Here is a 20655-nt window from a genome sequence, read left to right as displayed (position 1 = left end):
TTTGCAACCACTGGATGTACACGTTCATCATTTATTATTTATCTTGTAAAGTCACCATGGCATGAGAGGTGAAATGAAATATTACCACAGCTTCCGACCACACAGCGATGAACATCAGAGGCCTCCAGCCTTTGTACCACATCTGCTCCAACCCCGAAAAACATGCACACTCACACATATGCACACGCATCCCAATGACAGCTTAGACTGCTCCCGCACACCTGCTTTGTAGCCTAACTGTCCCTTGGGGCAAAGTAGCAGCATTTGTTGGGGAACAGGAACCTGCTGTTGCATTCAAAGACACTGAAAAAAACTGGTTAATTATCTGGTGGAACATGAAAAATGTTCCCATTGCTTCCTCAACGGAGAGCCTGCTGCTACATGTCCTATCAAAATCTTCTACGGGTGCTTGAGAATACTTTTAAAAAAAATGCTTTTCATAGAATCAAACGTATTTAGTGTGTAGAAGGGGTGTAAAAATATTTCGTTACTATGGTCTCTCTAATAGTTAATGACGGATTTTCACATATTGCTAGGTCAGGAAAATATTTCTCGCGATGAATGAGGTTCACTAAATGGCTTTGTTGATTATATTAAATGGTCATTTGGCCTTCCTTTGGGATTGTTAAGAATTTATTGTGAAAGCAGCAAGCACTCTCAGCCCTTGTTTGAAGGGTAGCAAGGGAGGAAGCAAGAGAGCACTCGAATTGTGTTCCACTCACAGCCAAATTGGATTTTCAGCATTTTTATCAGATTTAAGCAGAGAAGGTGGGAAGAAAGGCCACCTATGTTCTCGTTCACTTCTTCATGGACATTCCTCCACTTGGCCTCAAATGAGATTTTCTTTCCATTTCATTCTCTTTTCTTGTTTCACAACAAAACTCCACATTGTTGTGTGATGGACTTTTTTTTTTGATGAATGAATGAAAAGCTCTCTGAATGTGTCAATCAATATGGCATACCGTTATCATTGTAAACAAAGATTTTCTTTTATACTGTAAAACACTTGTACTGGCTGTAGTAAGATTGTTTCAATGTACCTAATGTTTTACTACATCAGGTGTCCTCCAAGTAGACAGCAGTTAAAGTAAACTCAATTTAATTTGTATAGAAAGTGAATTTGCACAACTGAATTTAAAGGCTATTAATGCAATTCAGCTCCCCTCAATTTGTTTTAATATAAAACTCACATTTTATCATTGAATTTTTTTATAGGTTTTGCTAATGAAAAATCACAATTTCATCCTTGTAAACGACCACCCCATAAAATGTATTCTTTTAAAATTCTGACTCTCCTCTTGTAAAAAAATACTTTCATTTCAAGAAAATGATGGATATCTTATTCATCCTTGTTTTTCTGTACTTTATTTTCTTGAAATTATGACTGTTTTCAATTAAAATCTAATAGTTCATAATTTGCTTCAAAATATGTGCATGTGCACCCAAATAATCCTTCAATGTCATGGCGAAACACCTTTCAATTTTTGTCTGATTAAACAGTGGTTCCTTGACTTGCACTTTTAATTTGTCCTGTGACGAAACTCATAACACAACTTGTTTGTTGATATGTCCATGGACTACAAATGAAGGATACAAATCGATGCCTCCATGAGTGAAAATGCTTTTATCGTATGGGTATCAACTTTTTTCCTTGCCACAACAATCTGCGGTTTCTACGAAAACTGTATAGTGTACGATAATTCTTGATTTGTGGGGTATTTGTATTTTAGACACCCGGAGAGTTTTTTGTGGTCACGTGGACGTAGCTTTCGTTTCGATTATCTCTACAAAAGTGAGAAGAATACCACATTGTTGACTGCTTCACTTCAGGGACGTTCCAAGACCATTTATCATTTATTTTTCTTTCATGAGTCTTTGACTCATTTTACCTTGAAAATGACTCACCACCACGCAGCTGTGCAAAAAAAAAAGGCAACCTACTGCAGAGAGCAATCAGCACATGCCTCCCGAGAAGTGTGCGTGTGAGGCTTTGTTAAAACGCACATGCCCAAAAAGCTTTTGGGCAAATGAACCAGCAAGCCCCCTCCATCTGTACATGTACCCCTTGCAGCATAGCAAAACACATGACAGGAACACACAAACAGCCATGCACTATACTGTACATCTCCAGCATCACTTCCACTTGTCCGTCAGTCTTTATATCATCAGTGGCTCTGTATCTGCCACTGACACTTTATTGACAGTGACTCAGTTAAGGAGAAAAAAAAAACCCTCAGAAGTAGTGATAAAAATGATCTCCAATACTACTTGGGTAAAAACGGCAAAATTGCATGGCAAAACAACTCTTCCCTGAGACTCACCTTCATAGGTTCCACTCTCTAGTAAGGCTCCGCTTTGCTCCAATTCCATAAAACGTTCCACAGTTACAAAGTTGTAGTCCACCCCTGGGACCTCGCCCTCCTTGGGCTGCCTGGTTGTACCTAGTGAGAGAGACAAAAGATGGGGGAGTCAGGGAAGCCTCTTGAGAAGAAAAGGCAGGAAGGCAGCGGAAACACAAGTGGCAACACAAGAGGCTGAGTCAGAAGTTATCAAGTGCCAACGCCAAATCCATTCACACAATTGGGAGTGCGCGCCAGTGGGAAAGAGACAGAGCGAGAGTCACCATCATTCACTTCCTCTTAGTCAACTTGGAGCTGTCTTGACTCTCAGCACAGTGGACACCCATTTGTACACCTTCCAGAAGCAAGTGAAGCAGGTGAATCACCAAGACAAAGAGATTACCTTGAAGGTATTTGAAATTGTGAGTTTAATTTCTTTTACACACATTAAACTTACTAAAACACACTTTTTAAAGTGTTCTTTAGCATCTGCTCTCATTCACCGTTCTCCACAAATAAGACCTTTGTGAGATTTAGCAGTACAGAGATGGTTGGAGGGAGGGGTCGATGGATGGATAGATGGACGCGAGATAAAACCGTTGAACTAAACCATTTAAGTATCATCATAACCACTAATCATATAACATAAATAGGTCTCAATGAACAGGATATCCATCTATCTGTATTATATCGCCCCAAAATGGCTAAGGTGGGCACATTTCTATTCACTTCAGTGGGAAAAAATAATTTAAGATATCAAAAACTGTTATGAGCGTGGTCACTGAACATGTTGAAGTCACATCTCAACACAGCCATGTTTTCAAAAGTCTTCAAACATCAACTACATGACACACACACAGAGCAGCAACATATACTAAACTGAAAACGTAAGACTCTTAAATCCATGTTGCCAGTATACGGAGAAAACTCATTTTAATCCGCGATATGGCAAGAAAACAGTAATGACTACATCAACTGGGCTTTTTTTAATTCTTTTTTTTAAAAACAAGCATAACTCAAACCTCCTGACACAGCACATATTGTGCACACAACAGTAACGCAGAGGCATTTAGGCTTGGAGCAATTAGAGGCTGCCAACGCTCCGGAGAGCACCATCAGCGGGGCTCTGTGATGGGCCTTAATGGCAGCTTTGGGCTTAATGAGGTGCTTGTGTTTGCGCTTCAGCCAAGTCCACTTTGAGCCCAGTGAAGTCCACATGAAAGAACGGAGAGTCCACTGGGCCGGGCTGTGCGTGCACGGTCAGAAGCAAAGCCCACGCTGCTAAAGCCAAGTGGATCTGATGGGCCCAGGTTTGGCGTGTGTGGCATCCTGTGTGTTTGTGTGGAGGTGTAATGGAACAGACATCATGCCCTTTGTATGTTTGTGTGTGTACGTGTATATGCATGTGTGTGTCAGTGCTAGGAAGTCACATACTTTATTATTCTAAAGGCGACTTTTTTTTGGTCTTGTCCATAAATCATCCATCTCTATTAAAATGACAGAAAATACCATGAATCCATTCCAGCTATCCAAAGATAAGAGCAAAAGAATTCTAACGCGTTTTTGATGGAACAAATAGGTACTCTTATTCTGCATTCTGTTTGCTACTTTTATATTGACCCATTTACTAATTATGTGATCAAGTTTTGGGGAGACGGGTGTCTGCCAGCTTTCTTGATTGTGCACTGTTCACCAGTCAAATAAATCACTAGTGACGTTTGACTACATTTCATAAATCGAACAGAGCCAGACAGCCCGAAAGTGAACACGTGACTGCTACAAGTATGTTTAACGTCTCTATTGATTTCTAGCGGTTTTGTTTGTGTCACTCTTCTTCAAATTCAATTACAGGGACAGTAAACACATTCCACGCAATTCTCAGGTGGGAGATGTTCTGCTTATTTCTCCATGCTATTCTTTTTTTTTTTTTTGCGCCACATAAAATGCCTTTATAAAGCGCTGTAATATCGGTGCAATGGAGCTGAGTACATTAAAGTTTAGTACATTCCCCGAACAAAATAAAAATGTATCTTGAAGGGGACGTGTGCTCGGCAGACCGCCTTCCGCCAGGCACAGCTATCGATCAGGACGATCACAATCAAATTATTCTGCTACCCACACCACAGGAGACAGAGCTTGCCGGAATACTGATGACCAGTCCATGGCCTCCCCTCCCACTAATTCTTAGTGCAGACATACTAGGATAGAAAGACAAATGCCAAGAGGAAAAAAACTGTATATTTGGATGCAACCCTGAATAAAATTGCTGAATTTCTAAACAACTCTTCCTGACCCTGAATCCTTATGGGACAGTACCATATAGCTAATCCGAACAGCCGTTAGGAGAAACTTTAGTGGTAGTGTGGTTTTTAATCGTCACTGTAACAGCTCCCCACCCCTGGCTTTTCCAACATTCGGTTTTGCAATTCTAGTTTTTTTTCTTTTACAGCGTGGCTGAATTACTTATTCATATGCTTGCAGATGTGATGCGTTGAGTCACGTATATCAATCATTTAATATTGGAATCCCACTTTCCATTAAATTCCCCAAAAATGTGTTTGACATTTACTCATTCACTACAATTATTCTTTTCTTACCTTGATAAACTCACAACAAGAGACCAAAATATTATTATAATTCATAATTGGAGGGCCATCCTGGCAGGATGACTCAACTCGGCTAACTGAATTTGGTCTTTGTTGTTGTTGTTTGCGTGGCTTTACGGAGCTTCAAGTGACTTGCACAAAAATGACTGTAGATTGCAGTGAGAGCTAAAAGTGCATCTGACTATTGATTGAATGTCATTTTCTTGCTAATCAAAGAAAAAGTTGCCTGCTTGCCAAAAAATACTTGGCCAAAACTCTCTGAGGTGACGCGGTGAATGGGTCAGAGGTGGCTAAAGAACTCACACTATGTACTTGTACTTCTGCATGAAATGAAAGCAAAATGTAAAAAAAAAAATTGAGTGGGTGCATGCTTATGCAAATTGTATCATAAGCGTCGGAGCTGCCACTTTGGGTGGAAGTGGAGAGGGGAGGAGGACATTCAAACTAAAACAGGTGGGAGCGTATGTGCCTGAATAAGATGGGACGCAGAAACCGAACAAGGAAATTCCATTTAGGAGTGAAGCCAAAAGAGCTGCCATACCAAAATAACTCAGCTAGGACGTCAGATTTGGGGCAGGACAAAGACCTTTACTGAATAATGGAGAGGGCCAGCTGAAGACCGAGAGTGCCATTGGTACAGCTCGCAGCGTCTCCCCCTCAACGCGAAAATGTTCACGCATGAGGAATGTTTGTATAATTAAGACAGGAAGCGAGAGGAATGGAGGAAGCAGTGATGAGATGCAGCAAGGAGGGGGGATGCTAAAAATAGACTATCGATGGTCTGATTATCATAATAAAAGGTGGTCAGAAGATTCAGTTGCTTGGATATTTTCATAGCCGTGGACAAAATATTGATGTGTGACCTCGTGGCTAAAGATATGCTTCACAATTGAAAGGTCCTAGGTGTGTTCACGGGTCCACACCCCATTTTGCTTCTTGTGTGAATTTTCTCCAAGTATTTTTCAATTTTGTCCCATACTCCAAAAACCTTCATTTGTCCATGAGGAGTGAGAGTGGGTGTGTATCTAAATGCGTGCTTTTGGGGAGTGATCAAGTGGTTTAAAGGCTTCAAGAAGAAGATTATGAAGCTCATCAACCTGGATCGCATATTAGAGCAGTGTTACACCCATAAAGCTTCCCAAGCTGGTGCTTGGCTGCAGCTGCGGACAGAAAAACGTCTTGCCAGGTGGCAACTGTGCAAAATTGCTGCAACATCAACTGGTGGCAATGGGCAAGCAAAAGATAAGCTTACAAAGACAAAGTTGTCAAAGGCCTCACATCTGTAAAAGCGAATAGTGTGTTGTGACTGTTGGGACGTGCTGAATATCAACAGATGTTTCTTTAAATCATCAGATTTCAAAGTGCAGGCCTTCAATGAAAGCAGCATTTAATTGATTGGTCTGAGCAATTTGCACATATTAATAATCAGAATGTCTGGTGAATTTGATATATTTTATTTAAAGGTTTGATGCACAGTTGTGTGTTATATAGTATTTTTGTATTGGTAGAGATGCGGTAGTAGTGCCATTAAGAGTTTAATTAGGTTAGATATGTTCCAATGAAGGCCCGGGTATCATATGTGCCACTCGCCACTGACCATAGAAAATGAAATAAGTCATTATGATCCCATTCAAATAAAAGCTACCCAGGCCCGCCTGTTTCTTCAACCCTCGGCCAGCACAAGTGAAGTGTGACAGCAGAAGGAGCGATCAAATGCTCGAGGACGCACATTTCTACTCCAAAACCCTCTCGCTGCATGGCGGTGGATCATCAGGCGCGTCTGTTGTTACGTCAACACGCGACAACATGCCAACACGTCCATGTATTGGCAACGTGTGGTAGAGCATTTCGACTGGATCCACAAAGAGACATTTTGCGCCACAAAATTTTACTCCAAGTCGAGTGGACAATAGACGTTGGTTTCGAAGATCCAGCAAATTAAATTATATTTCTTTTTTAGGATATCTAGAGTTACGGTTACTGCAACATGGTCTTTTCATTCCAGGAAGCTTTGGAAAAAAAAAACTAATAGCACGACTCCTCATTTTTATAGATGTCTTTTTATTCATAGACGTATAATCGCTGCTGGCTGGAGGTGTGATATTTGCTGCAAGTCTCTTTCTGCCTGCTGTGCCCTTCATCAATCAATTAATCAAACAACTTCTGGTGAGGTCGGAGTCATTCACATCAATGTGTTAAAGTCGGCACTTTCACTCAGGTGGCAGTGGAAAGGGCAGGGAGAGGGGTCGTAGTTCACAGGGGCCATCTATGGTATAAAAGACACTGTGGGCATAAAGCTAAGAGCTAATAGCATATTTTTGTCATCAATGTGGAGCAGCAGGGATCAATTTGTGATGCAAAGGTCTTATAAAATGAAGTTCATTACACACAGTGATTTTAAACACCTTATAACTGATTTCTAAAATGTGAGGGAGCCACTTATGATGAGGAAAAAAAATAGGTGTGCTCTTATGAGGCTTGATTAACCAAGACTCCAAAATGCCAGCATTTAACTGTGTGATTACTCCTCTGAAAAACAGCTCAAAGCAAAAAATGAAATGAATCATTTGAAGTGAAGTAATTGGAAGTGTTAGTGGAAGACAAACACATCAGTGAGTTACAGAAAACAAATATAATTTTCTAGTGTATCTGCTCATCGTGCGTAACAATGTGTTTTATACTTGGGTTGGGTACACATATGAAAAACTATTTTGGAAGAGGCTAGCACCAATTGCCAAACTGTGACCTACTGTACTGCAGACTCGGGTGGAAATATCATTCACCTCACACAATATGATAACTCGGCATGATCTTTTAAGCACCTCAACATTCAAGTCTTTTCTGGAGAGGTTAACTCCTCAAACTGGGTTTGATGATCAGTATGTTTAAAGACGAGTGCAAAGTAGTCACACCAAAAAGGACACAGTCTCTTGTTTTACGAGCTGCTGGTAGAAAACGACTGAGTAGAGCTTATGAACGTCTTTGCAGAGGACAGATAGTCATTAAAGTCTTTATGGAGATGCTGTGTTATCCAGTAAAAGACAAGAGCAAGTGAAGCAGCTTCTGTCAACACATATTATAGAATAAGTAGAAATATATAGTCTTGTCGCATTGGATTTCCTCGGTTCTAAAGATCCCGCTGCTTGGGATGAGTGCACAAACATTGTGCTAAATGTGTATGACAAATGCACATACACTAATAAGTAAAGGAGATTCATTGTTTCGCTTGTCTGAATACCCTGGTTTACGTTTGAATTAAGACAGTCGTGCAGACTTATGACATATTATGACTTATGAGATCTATGTAAACATCAGGTGATTTATCAACAACTTTTTAAAACTATTTCAATGGTCCTGCCTGTTTTATGTCTCTCCCTACTCCAACATACCTGATTCAAATGATTAGCTCATCAACAAGTTCTGTTTATTTCTTTGACAGTCTGTATTAGAAGCAAGCTTTATATTACAGAGCAATTCTGTGTCCTCTGCTAAGAAGAGTTAATGGTACTAAAAGATGGACACAGTGGAAAAATAATCGTATTGCTGGAGGTAATCAAATGATAAAAATCAACCCAGAGAGATGGCCTTGATTTCCTCAATCAGTGCATGCAAAATATATTGATTCAAAGAAAAAACTAGCACTTGTATTCAGATTAAAAGCATAAAACGTGGAGTGCATCTTTTTGTGTCTCAGGATGACATTGATCATAAACCCCCCAATTCCGGGATTTCTAGGTGAAGGAAATCGGCCCTGATAAGGCGAGAAGCTCCTTGATTAGTCAGCAGTGCTGACGCACGCAGACATTGGCATCGTGACGAAGCACACGCATGTATGAAAAGTTAGTTGAGCATTTATTCAACCTTGACTTAACAAGGTTGTATAAATGCTCTATATAAATCTGATGCATTGTTTTGATTATTATTGTTAAATGTTTTTTGATCTGCACATACAAAGCACTTAGAGTGGCATCCATTTGTGGGTGTGGATGTTTTACCAAAAAAAAAAAAAAAAAACATCAAAGATGGCTTGGATGAGTCCTTTGATGCTACCCCATCCAGTCCCTAAATCCGATAAAATCGTCCTCATGGGTGATTTCAATTCCCAAATCAGCAATGATGCCAATCTGTGCGTGGAGATAATCGGAACTCGCAAAGCTGGGCAAGTAAACAGCATCAGCTAAAACTCATGTCACTGTGCTTTGAACACCAATTCCTCAACTTGTTTTTTCCCCTCAACCTCACGAACATCATCTTTCAGATGAAGCATATCAAACGTTGTGGTTGCACACCCCAGTAAGTTCAAGCACTGGCACCTACTGAAATGCAGTATATCGTCTGATGGCAGCAAAACGAAAATATTCGCGGCAAGACTTAGATTTATTGGAATCACAGATTGATCGGAGACTAAATGAAACTGATATAATACTCGAGTATTGGACCAAGTACTTCGACTAATTGAAAAACAATAGAAACCATTTGATGTGTAGTCATGGACAAAGAGCAGTTTTTCTCGTATCTCACTTGCAACATCTCACCCCTCAAGGTCATTGAGCAGTTCTGCTACCTTAGCAGTATCATGACGCTAACTTGCTAGATCGTAACATCCAGGCCTGAATGATGCCTCTGCCTTTGGTGAACTTTGCTCCCATTTGTTTGACAATAACCTTCAAATCGAAACAAGCGCTGCTGTCTTTGTCAGAAAGCATCTCAACATTGCTTTATCGAGTAGAAGCCTGGACAACCTACCACAACACAGAATTCGTAGTCTCACCTGGCAGGGCTGTGCAGCATACTGGCTTCAAGACCTAACACAATGGGAAGTTTGGTGGGTTGACCAAATTGCCCAAACACGGGCTCATTGACTCTCCCGCCAGGTGCCCTAAAGCCAAATCCTGTCAGCAAACAGAAAATGTATAGAACAGAAGCTGAGATGGATAAAAAAAAGATGTGCAATGTCCATTCCAATGATTTGGATTCAGCTGGACTCAACCGGACTCATAGGTGCCAAAAAGGGGGTTTGCACCTGGAGGTTATTCACACCCAGAATCAGAGGGCTACTCACCAGAAAAGACATCACGTAGTGGCAATGTCACCGGCAACAAAAACCACGAACCAAAATAGAAGCCCCCCAATCTTTGACTATGTTAAAGCACCTAAGTGTGTTTGTTAGGGGAGGTGAGGGCAGACTTCAGCAAATGTCAGCGTTCAGCGAGAGTCACAAGAGTCAAACATAGCTGTTCATTAGTGTGATCTCGGAAAGAGCTCAGATATGAACGAGCACAACAACAACAACTCACAATTTCTGGTCCAACAGCTACAGAGAGAAATAGAATATACCAAAGCAGCCATAAGTAATAACTGTGCCTTAAAGAGGTGAATCCCAACCACTGTCCTGTGGCACAGGAAAAAATCCAATTTCCACAAATGTTTCTTTAATTTATGTCTTTACTACAGATATTTATTTACTTGATTTAATGTAAAATTTAATTTAAGACAGCTGGGATAGGCTCGGACATGCCCGCGACCCTAGTGAGGATAAACATCTCGGACGATGAGTGAATGAATTAATTTTAATATAACATTTTTTTTAAACGTTAAGCTATCAGTTCTTTAATCGGCACAGTTTTTGCGTTTCTGCTTGGTTCAAGATAAGAGCTGAAATAAATACACTTCGCACATATAAATATGTCTATTTATGAATTTATTCTGCCTAGTTCTTTAATCATTTTCAACAAAATAAATATATTTGAGACATATACTTTTAAAAGAATAATTAACTTTAATTTGACATCCATTAAAGTGCTTAATGACTTAATAACTACAAGAAAATGGTGTTCCCGGATAGGGACTAATTAATATGGTGGAGTTGGGGTCCTGCCTACATTAGTTTATGTGATTGTAACTCTTTCACATTCCTCTATAATTACATTTGGCTTACTTTACATATCGTTCAGCTTGATGTTAGTTAGGCGTTAATTATTCAACGCAAATTCACTACTAATTGAATTATTAATGAAAGAATGCCAAGTATGCAATATAAAGTGTTTTATCTTTATGAATGGCATACAGAATTTTTCACGCAACTTCACATAGTTATATTTTTACAAGACCTATTTTCTTAGGCAGGGGTGAAATGTATACCCCCAAAAGATCAATTATGTTCAATATTCCATCATTCTAATAATTCCTGTTGCAGTTTTCGTTGGTACGCAAAGCACCAACAATGACACAGAGTGCCAGTCACTCTGCAGGGAGCACACAAACACATCAAAGCGTGTCAGCCATCTTTAACGAGACTTTGCCAGCAGGCAAATCAACCCTTTAAGGAGATTTTTCACACGCACACAGCCACACAAAGAGTGAACACAGAGCACATTGTCTAGCACTCTTTTTCATTCATCGGCTCAGCCCATGAAAACGAAATACAGAAACAGATTAATCAATTCAGGAAAAGATACAAACGGTACAGTAACTTTGTTTTTCAAGGAGGGTGTCGTCACTCGCTTATTTTTATTTTTGCTTTGTTTGCAAATCAAAAATATATCTTATGTGTAGATACGCTACCGCTTGAGGGAGATGCAAAAATAGAAGCAATATAAAAAAGAATAAGCAACTACAATCTTCAGGTAAATTTTGAGATCATGTAAGTCATGTAATTTTCATCAGTTTATCCTACTTTTGAAATCAGTTACATGTATCGAACAGCTTAAGTTAGCCAATTATTTATCAAGTTGTTTTTAAATATTAATGTTCCTCATCAAATAAAAGCCAATATGAAAAAATCTTTCTTGTAACTCTTTCTTGATAATGCATATTAATCAAAATCTACATCTCTTTTATTATGCTGTGTTTTTTTATGCAATGCAAGGCTATTTTTCTTTATTCAAAAATGAAACAAAGTGTTCTTGTGGGGCTGGAACTGACTGATGATTTCAATTCATGTTAATGGTGCAAATTATTTACTTGACTTAGACTTAGACTCCACTTTATTCATCCCTTGAGATTGCTCCCTCAGGAAATTCTGGTTCCAGTAGCTTACACAGAAATAGTACAAAAGAGAACATTGCACATGAGTAACAAACAAACAAGAGAAAAATAAATAAAGCACATAGCAATACATAAAGTGTTGAGTAAGAAATAAATGACAATAATAATAAAAAATAATAATTATCAGTTAATAAATAAAGTGTTGAAGGTCAATTGTTAGTTTTTCATTAAGTACAGTAGCTTGTTCTTTTTACAGTCATTTAAAATGGATAGTTTTATAGACTTAGACTCATCTTCATTCATCCCTTAGGATTGCTCCCTCAGGAAACTCAGGTGCTATATACAATAGTACAAAAGAGAACATTGCACATGAGTAACAAACAAAGTGGAGGATAATAAATAAGAAACAAATAACTACAATAACAAGGGCTGGTCAAACCTGTTAAAAAGACGTTCAATTCGTTTGCCCGCTCCATCGACCCTTCGACAGACCTGGACTTGATATAGCCCGTTATGGTTCTCACACCGTCCCAGATGCCCCTCATGCCATTGCCCCTCAGTTTCTGCTCCACCTTTCTCCCTTATGCATCTTTGGCCACGCTCACACAGTTAATTACCTCCCGCCGCCTCCATGGCGTCCATGTCCTTGCTCCTGAAAGCACCCTTCTTCCACATTCCTCATCATTCCAATTCAACATCCAAACACTTAACATAAGAAATGCATGTCCGAGGCCCACTCACAGTCACTTGAAGAAACTAAAGACACCTTCAGGGATCGTTCTGAGAGGCAGTAATCACACAGAGGCACAAACGCAGACAGAGAAGGCGGCGAAATCTGTCGCTCTATCAGGAAATCATTCATCAGACACTGAGTGCCATGTCGAGTGTTCACCCAAAAGGCCTTGTGTACAGACGACGGCTGTCCGTCTGGCTGGCTGCGCATTTTCTGTAGCACATTGTTGACCAAAGAGGGAAAACATTCTAATTCATGGACAGTGCTGGATGAGTGTGCTTCAGATATGTGTGTACACACCACATAAAAGATGTTCAACAAATGTTTCAAACAACCAAAATTTTGTAATGTGCTTGGCATTTTGCTTCAATTCAAAGGTTATTGTGCTGCTCCTTTAGATGTGAAAAATGTGATGACTTCGCTCAAAAAGCGCTGCTGTTGGCCATGGCTCACGCTCGAACACACATGCAGGATAACTGATGTCACACAACAATGAACTTTTCTTTAGTAACGAGTACTCCACTGATGTACAGTACAGGTGATACATATACAGTAGGGAAATGTTACCTAATTGAAAAGTAGATTATTATACTAAAGCCACAATTAAACATGGTTAAAGTTACTAAATGGAGAAAAGAAAATCACATATTTTCGATGGTGGTGATTTTTTTTCTCTCACGCTGTTTTAAGCACAAGCACACTTAGTGTATTTCTACAGCTTGGCAATGCATATTGCATGATTTAACATCTAAAGCTTGATATTTCCCTCAAGAATACGTATTGGCTTTACAAACCAGCTTCAGTCAGTCGTGAGCAATGATTCTAATAATATTCTGGAGGCCGGCTTACGAGATATCACTGCAGATTTTTCCATGTTAAAAAAGTTGGTTTCGTGCAGTTTTAGGGATATACTACAGCACTGAACTGAAATTACTCTTCGGGGAGATTCTAACCACACTTAACAATTAATTTGTTTTACAGCTTCGCGTAAATGTGCACATATCCTGTTTGAAAGGTTAATCGGGCTACACAAAAATCTTAACATTTTGCTTCCCTTGTGATCATTCACTATGTGCTTGATCATTGACTGTCACTTACAGATTCTCTTGCCGCGTGTGTTTACGTGTGTGTGTGTGTGTGTGTGTGTGTGTGTGTGTGTGTGTGTGTGTGTGTGTGTGTGTGTGTGTGCACGCATGCGTGTGAGGGAGGTAGATTATTTTTTTAAACCCGCATTAAGAGCTTGGTCACGGAATAAATTAAACTCGTAACTCAAGACAAGTCGACTGTGTTGTATTACAAACTATTGTGTCATTATCTTTTGTGCAAACAGTAATTATTCATCCATTGTGTATTCAAGCTACTGGGCTTTTAGTCATGACAAACAACATATTAAACACACCATTCTGACACTATGTGTTTATACAAAGCCGTTTGTGCTGCTTTGCAACTCCGCATGGGAACATATTGAAGCCATTTTGTAAACATGGACTTGAAAGCACTCTGCATCACATTACTAACTGCATTAAAAATACCCTGTGAGCATCAGACGTTAAAGGTGTCGTTTCCCCCGCCTTGCGATCATCTCGTTTACTTGACAGCCTCTTTCAGCACTCAAGCCAGGTTACCAGGCAACATCTACATCTCCTCCATCACTTTCATCTCTTCCTCCTCCTACTCTCCATGGGGAGGATTCCCTGTCAGCGCAGACTGCTGGGTGTCCAGTATGCGTCCAGATGTAAAGTGACAAGCTGCATGTATTTATATGCTATCTGCGGAAGGGAAACGCACGACTCACTGTTGCAGCTATTTATAGACCTTTTACTGATCCCCCCACGCGTAGGCTGAGGGGAGATGGTTCTCCAGGGGAATGACTTAGAGGCTCCCTGGAATCTACCCCCATTGGCTACACATCCACTGTGTTTCTCCACACATCTGCGCTTTACTCATCACTCTATCGTGCTTCCTCGCTCATCCACCCGTACCGCCATTGCTTCTTGTACCATTCTCCCTCAAGACCTCGACACCTGATCACCGCTTACTTTAAAAAAACAAAAAAAGATCCTCTACTGACACAACTTTATGGAGCCATGGCACATATAGTGGTGCCTTGAAATTCATTCTGTGACTCCAAACATTTGTATCGAAAATTAAAAAAAGATAACATATATTGTTATATTGTGTGTTTTTTACACGTTTAACATTGTATGTCTTGAAAATATACCATAATAAACCATTAACATTAAGTTAATATTTTGCTGCAATAGTGCATCATGATGAATTAATTGCAGCTCTTTTCAGTGTGTGCTAATTGGCCATTAGGATGCAGTATGATAATCATGCAGACAAACAAAGAAGAGTTGCCCAACTACTCGAAGTGACTCAGAAAGTTGCAGTAATATCCCTTGGAATTCGCAATACATGACTGTGAGCATTGTCTACATGTTTGGATGCACCATTTGTGTTCAAATATCTGTTGCTAACAGATCACCGCAACTATCAATGCTATTCATCAACCCATCTATGTGGGGTTAGAGTGTTTTGCATAGTCTGTTAGCATATTATTATGATCAGTAGTAGTAGTAGTAGTAGTAGTAGTAGTAGTAGTAGCAGTAGTACGTAGTAGGAGTGTTGTGATCACACCAACATTAACAATTCATTGCTTGATTAAAGAAAACTACATTCTGTTGATTGTATTTTGTAACAAAAACAAAATGGCATTTGACATTGAATGATCAAGTATTCGAAGGCTTAACTTTTACAGACAAAAGCAAGTGCTTTCCACTTAACAGCATAGAGGGATAACTAGTTTTCAGTTTGCAACAATGCATTATGCACAGAGCCTATCGTGCACAAAAACCCACGCGCTGGTCCATGCAAAGACTGTTAGTGCACCCAAGAGACAGTAGTACGTAAACAGAGGAAAGTTTTCTACAAACATTTTGTGCACCGATTGTTTATAAACAGGATAGATTGTAACTTGAGGTTTACGTGTTTACTGCAGGATTTAAGTGTTGGATGTGTGCATTTTGTCTCTCGTGGTATTCATATATATGAATTACTGCTTGCAGTATAGAGTACAATAAAACGTTCAAGCCAACAATGAGTTGTATATTAACAATGAAGCTGTTGATGCCTGAATGCGAGCCTTGCAGCAGTTTGACTTTCAGACATACACGCGCACAGATACAATTCCTCCCACGTCCTTCAGCGTGACAGCATGTTATGATGCAGAATGGCGTCTGCTCATCAAGCTGACAGACGCATACTGACAGCATAGTGGTCAGAGCAGTGGCGACTCGGGCAGGAAAAACGAATTTTCACAATCGCTCCCAAGCAAAACGACAAAGCGGCCCGCAGGCCATCGCTGTATCCACACCTTTGCATGTGAAGGTAGAGCAGCACGCTCAACAAACAGCACACATTATGCAGCGACAGAAGAAGGTCTAGTTATCTGTCATCCATTTTCTCTAAATATTTTCATCATGTTTGTAAACAACAGGCGGTATAGGGTATTACCGGGTAGCATAAAATGATTGACTATTGTGAATTGACGGCCCATCCCTCAGTGAGAGAAAAAATACAGTCTAATTAATTAATTATAAAGGCAACATACGTATATTACAGGATATCTTGGTAATATGTAAATGCTGAGTGGCTTGATGAAAAAATGGAGTAGGCCATACGTAGGTGGCAGCCCCGCTGCCTCTGCAAAAGGTCATGCGGCAGAACAAGTGTGACATGGCATGTTTAAGAAGCTAATTAAATATTCAGCATGTGAATCAAAGTAAGGCACAGGACGCCTGTGAACTAATCTTCCATTACACTGTATGGGCTTTGTCAAATGATCGGCACTTCATTACGGGGGTGTCACAACTGGACCCGCACATCGCACAGAGGAGTCTTTCCACAGCCAGACGTGGCTTTTATTTAATTGAAAAGTGGCGTATGAGCCAAGGTTCAATGGGTTGGTGAGCAAGGAAAAGGCTTAAAGGTGTGGACAAAATGGACGACCAAAGCAAAAGCTACGTAACAAACAAGATGCTTGTTTTTTTGGTTCATTCGCCCAGTTTCTACATTGGTAATCTTCATTTTGCACGCCAGCATTCACACTCCTTTTCCATTGAGCCTTTTTGCATAAATTATAGATTTTTTCCCCCCATCTTATAATACCCTATTTCCTTCATTTTATGACTTTCATAATCCAATGCAAAATTACCCAACAACAAAAATTTGAAGCTCTAAATTAAAAACACTGCGGTTTATCTTTCATTACTGGTAGGCTTTCAATCAAAACACTTGCAAATTGAGAATATGGTTGACTTAACAAGAAGACAACAATCAAATCCATTATGCAACCCAATCAAAATATGCAGAAGAGAACGTCCGCATTGAGCATGTTTGCACGCCGGCATTCACACTCCTTCTCCATCAAGCCTTTATGCATGCACAACATGATCTCATGGCACATTAAATGGGAATATAACGAGTTTAGTCGTCTGCAGAGTCATGCCAGGCGGGGACCTGTTTCAGCCTTGAAACTGATTCACAAGCTGCTGTGCGCTGACAGCAATGACATCGCCCTCCAAAAAGGTGCAGGGAGAAAGCACAAAGAAAAAAAAAATGTCGACAATGCAATATAGCCTTGAGGCATTGTGTGTGTTAACGTAAAAGACCCATTAGGATCATGGTACCAACCAAGTGATGTTTTCAGTGTGCTAAGTGTGTGCTAAGCGTGTGTTAAGCGTGTTGTGTGTGTGTGTGTGTGTGTGTGTGCGCGCGCATGTGTATATGTGTGTTAGCTGACGGGGGGTTGGGGCGGCAATGCAACAGAAGCCTCTAGACAAGAGGCTGGAGCATCCATGCAACCGTGGTTGCCGTGGAAACCTCAGGCTGAAAGCCCAGCAGCCGGACGATCGCAAAGGAAGGAGCGCTACGCGGCGAGAGACTGATAGAAAAGAGCCTGTGTGTTATGTGAAAAAATGGAAGAAGGCGCACAACACATCCTGAGGGCAGCAAGCAGGGAAACTCAATCGGAGAAAAAGAAATGATATGGGCAGGTGGGGTAGGGGTGATCCATCTAAGTGAGCGATAAAAAGGTCATAAAAGAGACAATTGCACAAATGCATGCTGAGAGGAGGTGAAGGAGGGAGACTCACAGGGAACGGTGCGTAGGTACAGGTTGTCTCGAATGATCTGCTGGTGGTCGTGGTCCACGGAGCCTTTGGAGAAGCGAAGGTTGAGGTAGTGCCGCAAGTCCTTGTCAACAACCCCCCCTGTGAACAAAAGAAAAGCTGAGAAGGCTTGCGAGTGGCCCCATGGCTCATCATATGCATACAAATCTACAATTTAAACATGTTGAAGCACAATGGGCATCGTCCGCTATCCAATTCTGATGAGATCAAATTCAAAATTTCCAAACCTTCCAACCTTTTTCAAAATCTTCTTCAGCCCTCCAAAGCCAATCGTGACACCATGCAAACAAGTTGGCTACAAGTAGTCCACAAAAGTACATAATTGGACTTGACTAAGGTACGTGCTAAAGTTTTATCAGAATTGTGTGCTTGCTATAAGAGCACGGTTCAATCAAGTTAAAAGCTTCAGACACCAAAGACAAAACAACAAAGACTGCCGCACACACTCACAATCACACCCACGCACACAAATACACTGACACATCATGGCAATTGTGTAAACTTGCCATCCCTTGGGGAAGTGCAAAGTCAGCAGTTCCAATGACAAAGGCCCCGTAGAGGACAGAGCACCCTGCAAAAGATGACACCTAGCTTATGGAATCAATGGACAGAAAGCATGGACTAAGTCAAGTGTCCTGCTTTCGAATGATGGACAAAAGTCGCAACTGTCAATGCATCAATCAGGGTTACTGAGATCCCCTGCGATCAATCTTATCAGTGCCGTTTGGTGGAAATAATCAAATTCCGTTACTGTATAAATGTATGACTTGGAGCAGCTGAAAGAAGATTAGTGTTTCCATAAAAATACATTTTTTTGTTTGCTACATTAAACTTGTAAGGTTGTGCTCTGAACCTCTTAATTATGATTTTTTTTCTTCTCAGAATAAAAAACAGGAGGATTTTTTTTTTCCTGAAAAACCCTGACCATTTCCCCTCATATTCTTCTTGTGGAAAATGATGATTAATACTCTTTAAATAAAAACATGATTTATTTTTTATTAGTGCTAAGCCTATTTGTGAATGACTATTGTTCAAACTCCATTTTCTCTAGCGCTTATTCTTTTCAGGGTCACGGGGAGCTGGGGCCTATCCCTTCTGACTGAAAGACAGACTACGCCCTGGATTGGTCACCAGGCAGTCGCAGGGCACATATAGAGTGCGAAAGCCATTCACGCTCAGCTGCATAACTACGACTTTATGACACAATCTAGCTGGATACATTGCTTGTGAAAAAACTCCATTTACACTTGATAGATGGAAAGATGAGACGTGCCAACCCCTTTTCCCCATATGCAGTCAATCATCCGTGATGAGTTCCTCCTGCCGCCATCCCCAAAGTAGCACCAGGAGGAGACAGAGTCAGAAGAACCACGGCGGCCTCGCCATCACCTCCATGAGCCACAGGGTCACATGGCATGCGTTTACAAACACGTCTCCTCATTCATGCATACCCGAGCGACCTCCCCGCCACATCGCGTTGACGGCGGCGTGGCTAACGGCCAGCGCAGATTAACGCTGCGATTAACTCTCGTCCGGCGACATGTGGCTTTAGCGGCGTCCGGGCAGTGGAATCTCTCAAGAAAGTCTTCATTGAAGACCAAACAATTGGGGTCTATCATCATTTTTTCATGTTGAAGACACCCATCCATTTCTACGTCTTATCCTCATTGACATATAGACCATGGACAGATAATGCGGACAGCCTGTTAATATTTGCTAAAGTTTAAAGTACGATGCCACGAACCGCACATTTGCAGGAGGTATCAATGACAATCGAGCTAAATTTGTTTGGGTTTCTATTTGTCTGGTGCTGTTAGTCATTTTGGTCATTACTATTACCAAAACTGATTTCATTGGGGATTTTTTGTGCCTTAGTTGGTGTTCAAACGAGCTCGTTTGTATTTTTCCCACCTTTTGACCCAATTTTATGTTATCATTTCAAATTGGCCAACTCAATATGCAACACAACACCCGTCTCAGTTAGACGCAATCAAACTTTGCGTCTATACTTTCAGATTATGTCCAGGTATATAGTGAAGGGATAATGAAGTGGTAGCCATCTTGAAAAAACGATTTGGCTGCCAGAAAATATGAAATTTTACAAGCTTTTTCGTCTATAAGTGCATGGATGATTATACTGGAGACCAATTATCGCAAACCCTTGAGTTCAGTTATTGACGCCAAAGGTGGCACAAATCGCTATCAGGTTCAGGGGGCAATTTTTTCTTCACAAAGGGTCACATAGGTTTGTATTTTTTTTCCCCTGCTTCGGAAATGAAAGTATTTAGAAACTCTATTTCATAAGTCATACATGTGGCAGTGTGATATTGATTTGATAAAATGAAACCTCTGTGAGTGATAAATCTGCTCTCTACCGGAATATTATTTATACTATAAAATATAAGTTAAGACACCAAGTTTATGATTGTGCGCATCATAGAGGGGTCACTATGTGGCATATTCAACCTAAAGACAGCCATTTTGAAAATGGTGTCATGATTGAGGGGTGAGAATAAATTGAACCCTAATAGGCTTTTTTTACCCCAACCATTCAAAAAAAAACTACAATAAAATCAATTGTGGCAATAACTTTTGATTTGAGGCATATTTATGACATATCGCACCAGACTATACTATTGTTTCCTTCCAGCAAGAAATGTATTGACAAACAATCATTCACATTTACACCTTGAGACTATTCAGTCTTCTATTTCATTACACTAAGATGACTTTTAAGGAGAGATGCATGTTACATACACCCTGGATTGATTGCCAAACAGTTGCAGGGCAGATAAAAA

General features: G+C 40.3%; 1 protein-coding gene across 5 annotated transcripts in view; it reads right to left on the bottom strand.

Annotated features, from left to right (window-relative positions):
* Positions 1-20655, bottom strand: part of magi2b (membrane associated guanylate kinase, WW and PDZ domain containing 2b) — a 79872-nt gene that overhangs the window by 44976 nt on the left and 14241 nt on the right. For all 5 annotated transcript variants that reach the window (XM_088378330.1, XM_088378328.1, XM_088378324.1 and 2 more), the window contains exons 2-3: positions 17822-17938; positions 2322-2441 (exon numbers count right to left, since the gene is read on the bottom strand). In XM_088378330.1, coding sequence (XP_088234456.1) covers positions 2322-2441; positions 17822-17938 — 237 coding nt within the window. The remainder of the gene's footprint in view (positions 1-2321; positions 2442-17821; positions 17939-20655) is intronic.

The sequence above is a fragment of the Syngnathus floridae genome, chromosome 6 (genome assembly GCF_059516105.1).
Source record: "Syngnathus floridae isolate MCC-2025c chromosome 6, RoL_Sflo_1.0, whole genome shotgun sequence".
In the NCBI taxonomy this organism is placed as follows: Eukaryota; Metazoa; Chordata; class Actinopteri; order Syngnathiformes; family Syngnathidae; genus Syngnathus; species Syngnathus floridae.
The sequence above is the reverse complement of the archived record's forward strand: the minus strand, read 5'-3'. Positions and strand labels throughout refer to the sequence as shown.